This window comes from Arachis stenosperma, chromosome 10 (assembly GCF_014773155.1).
Source record: "Arachis stenosperma cultivar V10309 chromosome 10, arast.V10309.gnm1.PFL2, whole genome shotgun sequence".
NCBI classification, from domain to species: domain Eukaryota; kingdom Viridiplantae; phylum Streptophyta; class Magnoliopsida; order Fabales; family Fabaceae; genus Arachis; species Arachis stenosperma.
Window position 1 is genome coordinate 6324800 of NC_080386.1, and position 8504 is coordinate 6333303.

At 36.1% G+C, this 8504-nt stretch overlaps 1 protein-coding gene across 1 annotated transcript in view; it reads right to left on the minus strand.

The window, feature by feature from the left end:
• The window catches only part of LOC130955911 (BRASSINOSTEROID INSENSITIVE 1-associated receptor kinase 1-like), a 55008-nt gene extending 53948 nt beyond the window's left edge, over positions 1 to 1060 (minus strand). Inside the window, exon 1 of the mRNA XM_057882912.1 lies at positions 560 to 1060. Within this exon, the coding sequence (XP_057738895.1) occupies positions 560 to 647 (88 nt within the window). The 5' untranslated portion in view covers positions 648 to 1060. The remainder of the gene's footprint in view (positions 1 to 559) is intronic.
• Positions 1061 to 8504: the final 7444 nt, after the last annotated feature.

The following is an 8504-nucleotide window of genomic DNA, read 5'->3' on the forward strand; positions in this document are numbered from 1 at the left end:
GTAGCCTCCATCTCACAATTAACTAACTCACAAGAAAAGATTAAACTTTAAAGCGAATGGAAAGCCACTTCTTTTTCTCCAAGGACAAAAGCATTTCCACAAACCACTCTGAGATAAAGAAGCCTCCCATACTATTAGAATCACCAATTATGGTGATATCCTGTACTAAAGATTGAACATTCCCTACTCAACAATCAACAAATAAGTGAATAACCCAAACTAATGACACAGATACAAGGGTATCATCAAACTAAGAAAAACCATAAAGCCATTCAATTCTATCAACTCATATATTACAACTAGGGAAGCACTAAGTTGAAACTTAACAAAAGCTACTCCAAGTGTATTATTAAGTTCTCCAGTTCTAACACATGACCCAGCTACAATAAAGCCGAAAGGAAATCAAGTAGATCAAAAAGAAAGAACAAAAGGAACAAGTAGCTTAATTGGGGCAAAATTTCCCCACCCTGATCATTTAAAGCACCTGCTTAATGGGAACAAACATTTATGGGAACAATTAAAACACAATAGAGAGCAAGGACAAAAGGGAACCACCCACCTTCTGCATTGCCAGCGACCTTAAGCACCAAATCAAGCAGCAAAATTGCACAAACAAGAAAAGAACCCTTGCAAGTTGAAGTCACCATCTCCACGTTTCCCACACTAATCTTCACCTACAGCTTCGTAATAATCAAGTCATAAACCAATTGATTCACTAATTCACGCACCCCTTTGTGTCCTATTCGATCTACATGATACCCTTGAAGCTCAGCAGCATCTTGACCTCGTTGACCAACCGAAAACAAAAAGGAACCACTTTGGACTTGGAAGATGAGGCAGAATCGAAGTCTGGGTAGTTGCAAGTTGCGTTCTTTTTTGTGTCTAAGGTCTTAGTTTGGAATCTGGAGGTGAAATCAGAGATGGGTGTGAGGAGTTTCAGCTGAAAAATGCAGGGAACACGGTCGACGTAAGAAGGGTGAAGGAGAGGAAGAGAGTCAATGAATGCTGCATCCTGTGTTAGAATTTTCGACCTTCTAATAATAGTAGTTGTTGTTGTGATAACGATGAGAGCTGAGTTGGCGCATTAATATCTGGCGGCTCGGTTTCTAACCAAAGAATGTTTAATTTTTTATTAATAAAGTTTGAAAATTTAAAGTTTCGTGTATGTATAAATAAGAGTAAAGTATTAACTCTGGTCCCGGTTCTTGATCTTGAATTTCGTCTGCTAATTCGGTTTTTTTGTCACTTTTATGACGGAAAGTTAACGGAAAATACTGAGGTATGAAGGCTAGAGTATGATACGGATGACTCGGGTTGTTACGTAGAAGATGGAATCCTACGTGAAAAGATGAAATGGACAAGGGCCTTTCTATCCTCGTCTAAAAAACAAAAACGATGGCATTTTAAGGGTTTAGGGCGTCGTTTGGTTTCGCGCCTTATATATTATCCCTTAAAGACCCTTTGTCTCTATAATACAATTACATTCTAAACCGTAACAGACAGCTCTCTTCTCCATCAAGGCAGTGGTGACTGGTGAAAATCTTGGTGATAAGGTTGCTAACGAAGCTCTTGACGGAGACGTGGACGGTTGTTGGACGGCGCTCTTGACGGAAGTTGGACGGTTCGGCACACATCAATGATTGCTGAGGGACCGGGTTGGTAGACGGAGTTCAGGGTTAGGGACCGTAATGGAACGTGTTTTTTATTAAGGATCGTCTTGACATTTTGGGAAATGCACAGGGACCGTGTTGGTACTTTACTCTATAAATAAAGGTTGACAATAAGCATTACAATAACACATAATTTTTTTTCTATGAGTTGTTAAGTTGTAATATATATAATATTAATAAATATATAAGTTATTTCTATTATTATAATGAGATAATTATATTGATAAATATTAATATTAGAGTCTTTTATTTATATTTTTTTATTTTATATTTATTATATCTTTTTGTTTATTTATTTTACAACACGTTATCAGCACGAGTGATAAACTACAATTTTATGATTTATCTTGTGTCTTATTTGGTGGATTTTATCAACTTTTTTCACATTTATTCACTAAAATAGTATAGTTTTATAATTTTTCCTAATTTGTACTTAAGAGTGAAAACATACTTTTTAAGCTTTAAAATAGCTAAATTTAATTCACTTTAATTCTATTCGATATCTTGATATGTTTGTTGAGTGATTTCAGGCTTATAAGGTAAGGATTTGATGGAAGAAGTGAAGAAAAAAGCATGCAAAATGGAGAATTCATGAAGAAATGAGTATTTGAAGGATTCATGGCCACGTGCACGCGTCCTTCACGCGTACACGTGAGAGGGAATTTTACCAAGCGACGCGTACGCGTCATTTATGCGTACGCGTCGATTTCTGAGCCATCCAAACCCAAATCCAACTCATTTCTATAGCTATTAAAGGCTGAATTTAAGATGGATCAAATGGAGAGCAATTAGGACTAGATTAGAAACATGTTTTAGGTCACATTCTAGAGAGAGAAGCTCTCTCTTCACTCTAGAATTAGGTTAGATTAGGATAGATTCCTCTTAGATATAGGTTTAATTGTTGTTTTGATTTACTTTTCTTTGAAATTTATTGTTCTTACATCTTTACTTTTCTAGTTTTACTTGTTATTTCTTTTTATTTGTTGCCTTTATGTTCATGCACTCTTGTTGATTTAATTTCATTAATGCAATTTATGTTTGATATTTTTTTGTTTAATTGGCTTGTTATTGTTATTTTCTTGCCTTGGGTAGTTATTAGATTTTATTATTGTTACAGTTTTAATATGCTTTCCTTTTATGCCTTCCAAGTGTTTGATAAAATGTTTGATTGGATTTTAGAGTATATTTTGGTACTCTTGACTTGTGATTGAGGACTTAGGTCTCTTGAGATCATTGATGTCCAGTTTCATTGGTGATATAGGATTGTTAATTGGTTCTAAGACCAATTATATCCACTTGACTTAATCCTCTGATGTTAGAAGGCAACTAAGTGGAATTAATCCTTTGTAATCACCATATTGTGGTCAATGATCCAAGATAGGAACCCTTGACCCTTGATCCTTGTCAAGACCCATTTTAGTTGTTAGTTTTACTTTCTTGCAATTTACATTTTTTGTTAATCAAACCCAAAAACCCCCCCAAAAGATATAATTATAACCAATAATAAATACACTTCCCTGCAATTCCTTGAGAGATGACTCGAGGTTTAAATACTTCGGTTATTTTTGTTGGATTTGTACTTGTCACAAATAAATTAAATTTTGATTGAGGATTGTTTGTTGGTTTGGAACTATACTTGCAACGTGATTATTTTTGTGAAAATTCCTAACCGACATTAATCCTCCGTCAAGTTTTTGGCACCGTTGCCAGAGAATTGCAATGTGTGCTTGTTATTGGTTATTGTTCATATGTGAATATTGTGAATATATTTTTCTTTTGCTTGTTTGTTAGTTTTTGTTAGTTGTAGGACTTTGTTTGCTTAATTCTTGTTAGTTTTTGTTTTTATTTTCTATTGCTACTATGAATTCTCATAACTTTGGCTATGAGTGTGGTTACAATTATGTTGTAGGAAATGGGAATCATAATGAGAACATGCATCAAGGATGGAACAATCAAAGGTGGAAAGAGCCCCAAGATTATGGACAACCCTCTTGGCAACAACCTCCACCAATGTACTATGAGCAAGAGCCATTCCAAGATGCATACCAACCCAATGGCTATGGTAGACCCCTTTGTGGTTATCAACCACACCCACCATATGCCTATGAGCCCTCTTCTCAATATAGTCCTCAACCACCATACTCACAAGTCCCCTACCACCAAACACCTCCATATGCTCCTAACCCATATCCACCATACCAAGAACCATATGAGACATATGAACCATACTTAGAGCCACAACCATTCCAACATCAATAATCCCAAGAACCACCACCTCAATATGCACCATCTCCATATTCTTACCAATATGAGCCACCTTCCTATTATGAACTCTTTCTCCCAAATAAGGAACCTTCCTATCCACCCCAAGCCCCAATGGATGATTCTCTTACTTCATTACTTCAAGAGCAACGTGAAGCTCAAAGGAGGCTTCTAGAATGCATGGCTACCTTGACCAAAGTAATAAACAACTTAGCCTCCCAACGCTTAAGCAATCAAAGCACTCCTATGGCCACATGTGGAGAATCAAATGAAGAGCGTAGTATGAAGGAGAGATTATAAAATTTGGTGGAGAATGAGAAATTGGATTTTGTATTGGAACAATTGGAGGAAGCCGTAATTGTTGAAGAGGAAGAAGTGGTTGAAGACTTAGGAGATGTGAAACCTCCATAGGAATCTCAAGTCATAGAGCCTCCTTCCAAGAAGTTTGAATTTGATGTTGAGGAGGGTGTATAACCTCCAAAGCATATCATGGTTGAAGACTTTGAAGAGGTTGATTAAGAGATGGATTCAATAATTGATGAGTTTTTATCTACAATTGAATCCTCTCCCATTAGACTTAAAAAAGAGGTTAAGCAAGAAGGTGCACAATCTCCCATGCCCTTGTGAAGCAATGAAGAAGAAATTGACTTGGAAGAAAGCTACAAAGAGGTGGAGGTAAATCAAGAAGAGCACAAAGGAGTGGAGCTTGCAAGAACATTGGAGACACCTCTTCCCAAGCCATCACCATCCATTATTTCATTCAAGTGGGTAAATCTCTTATCTCTAAGTTTTATTATTCCACTTGAATATGGTTTGCTTGAGATGGATGGTCAACTTAGAGCTCTTTCTGGCTTTAAGAGTAAAAGGGAGATGGTTAGTGGTTGGAAACAACACTCAAGGTTCGTTATGGTTAAGAGCTCAAAGTCTAATTGCAAAGGTTGGTGTGGAGCTCAATTTCTTGGGTTTAGGAAGTTGTTTGGGTGTTTACTTGAGAATTTGGATCACTTACCACCCGATGGGAATTATGATGATCAACTTGAAGACGGGTATAGAAATAAGATTGGGATCCCGGCGTATATGAGGATCAATTTTGGGAGCCCTTAGCTTGTGTGGAACTCCATCAAAGCTTGGGGTTATTGATTTTGAACTTTGGAGCTTATTGGAAGTCCAAGCATTGGTGGAAGTTCAAAGATGAGTACAAGCACAAGCCACCATGACAAGGAGCTTTTCAAATGTCCAACTTAAGGACAATAAATAAAAGTGCTAGGAGGGAGACACCCCACCATGGTAGCATCTTTTTATTTTATCTTTTGTAAATATTGATAAATTAGTTTAATTTCATGTTTAGTTTGGTTTTTTTAGTTTATTTGGTAGTCTAGTATGTTAAATAAGGTTTGATGGTGTCTTTGTAGCTGTTTGGATTCTTGGAATACTTGGGGTAGTGCTAGAACTTGAAAAATTAAAAAAAAAAAACAGAGCACCCTCGCACGCATACGCGTCACCCACGATATAGGTGTGTATATATGTATGGGTGCAATGATATGATATAGGTGTGTATATATGTGAATTGGAGCTTAATTGTAAATGTTGGATGCTTGGTGAAACTTTGGAGGTTGAATTTTAGTGGTAGAACTTGTGAGCTTGCCTTGTGGGTTGCCTTTAGGTTATACGAGAAAATCGGCCAAGAAATTATTTTGATTTCTCGTATATAATATATAATATTTTGTGAAAAACTTAGGCTAGATGACTTAAGATAAGTTGAATTGAATGTTTGATGCATGTTGGGTGGTTTTAGTTGATGCCGTGTGTGTTGGGTTGTATATGATGTTGGATGATATGAATGTGGTGGATGGTTGATTTAGTAATGTATGAATAATGTTATGTTAATGAGTAAGTTGAAGATTAAGGTCCAGTTTAGGTAAATAACTTAATTAAGCTTCTTTTAAAAAAATAGCTTAAACAATAAATGACTATATTAAAAGTAGCTTATAAATAAGTTATTTTGTGTTTGGATTCTTAGTTCTAAAAGTGCTTATTTTATAAAAATGTGGTAAAAAGTAGTAGTATTACGAGAGAAGTCATTTTTTAAACTTCTTTATAAGCTCTTAAATAGCTTCTTAGAAAGCTGCAATTTGGTTTTGAAAATTGCACCAGACATTAATACTACTACTTTTTATAAGTCAAAAACTCAAAAAAGTTACTTTTGAAGCTTCCCAAACGGGCCCTAAATTATGTTGAGTTTTGAAATTTTGAGGTTGAAATTGAGGTATATGTATGTTAATGAGTAATGGAATGATTGAGAAGGATTGGGATTAAATATAGTTTGTTTGTGGTTGGTTTGAAAACTTGAAATTTTGAATTGAGTTGGAAATGTGGTAAAAATAGAGGTTTGGTGTTTTAGTTGAAAAACTTGATTTTAATGAACTTCGGCGGTTCATAACTTCGCTTGTGCATACGCACACCATGGTGCGCACGCACACACATGGACATGCTTGCTGTTGAGCGCGTCTGCACCTCCTAGTGCGTACGCACATCTTTGAAAAATTGTACAAATGTGCGCAGGCACACTTGTGTACGTACGCGCACACCTTGTTTTTAGCAACATATTTTTTTTGTGATTTAAACATGGTTTCGAACTTCTAAACTTCTATTTTTTTTCCTTCTAGGACCCTAGAAATGAGTTATAGTGGTAGTGAAAGGGTTTGAACTAGGAAGGTGAAGTAACTTGGAGATGAAGAAAGCTTGAGAAGTAATGAATTAGGTATAAGGAAATAGGTTGCATATATATATATATATATATATATATATATATATATATATATATATATATATACACTTTTTTATATTATAAAGATGATTAAAGAAAGGAATAAATGTTACATCTGAGCAATCTTTCTTGAAAGTGCGACCCCAGAAGATAGTTGAAGATGAGGATCCTCTTCTTTATTCCTCTTGGTATTGTAAAATCGCCCCCAGTGAGATGGTGGAAGGTTAGGATCCCCTCTTTTGTTCCTCCTAAGCATATGAGAACGTACCTCCTAGATAGACGCAAGGGTTGTGGTTTCGCCCTACTTGCTCCAGGTTGGTTAGTATAGAGGCTCCTTGGGTAGATGCAAGGGTGTGGTTTGCCCCACTTGCTCTGGGTTATGATGAATTACGTATAAAGGTGCAAATATATGATGTATAAGTGATGTTACGGCTATAATGAATGGTTATGAAATAATTATAAATGAGTATGAATGAAAATGAGATTTTTGCACTTATTTTATCTGAGATATGAGTTTTTCTGGGTAAAGAGCAGTGGCTTGCCACCACGGGCTCCAAGTTGAGACTTGATACTCTGTTGACCTTACGACGTAAGGGTGATCGGTCACGTATAAATTTTCAGGAAGGATATCCCCCAATGAGAAAGATTTATATATGAGAAAAAGCTATGCATAGACTCTTGGGATGCACGTCGAGGAACAATCCAGGGTTTAGCTGCTGGACTTGTCGGGTTGGCTTGATAACCAACAGATGAGACTCATTAGCCATAGGACAAGCATGCATCATATGTATATTGTTTGATTTGCTTATTTGTGCATTAATTGAGAATGCCTAAGTGAACTTACTATGTTTAATTGTTATATTTGCTATCTGCAGGTCTTGTATTCTACCTGTGTTTGCCATTGTTTGTTTGTTTGTCTGTGTGGTTTCACCGGTGTTGGAGGATTGGAGGAAAAGCGGAAGAGTTGAGGGTTTTAGTACGGTTTTGGTTAGGTCTAGAAATCCTTAAAGGAACACCCTGATTTATGGTTTCTGCTTTAGTTCTTTAAGTTTTATAATCTGAGTGTCGACGTTCTAGGATGGCCTCTGGATTTTTCGAGATCTTATATCTTATGTATGCGGTAGCATTAACATGCTTAGAACCCTCGGTTCTCATTCCATACAGATATTTGTGTTTTTCAGATGCAGGTCGAGAGGCACCTCGCTAGGTGTCTGGAGTTCTCTGCACCGAAATGGGGCTTTTGGGAGTTTACATTTTGTTCTATTTTGTTATATCTATATGTATAGACTCTCCTTATATATATATATATATATATATATATATATATATATATATATATATATATATATATATATGTTTTACTTTTGCACCCCATAGAGGTTTATGGAGAACTAGGGTTGATTTTATGAATTTTGGGTTATGGATTTCTATATATATGTATATAAATATTCTCGGATCAGTCTTAGCTTTGCAGGCTGAGTTAGGAGTTTGGTTATTTTTTACCCTTGACCTTTGATTCTCACTTTCTATACACATATGTTTATGTACCTTAGCTTCCTTCGCACGCAAGTAATCCTTAGTCCTGAGCGTTGCGCTTTTAATCTTGCGATTTGGTTTTACCTATCCTTCAAGGCTCCTCATATACTATGCTCTTCCAATTATTATACGTATATATATTTTATTTTAGAGGTCGTAATACCACATCACCTCTATTTTACGACTTAAGCGTAAAGCTCTGCATGGTAGGGTGTTACATTATGGTATCAGAGCAGTTCGTTCTTGTAGAGCCTGAGGAATGGACTGAC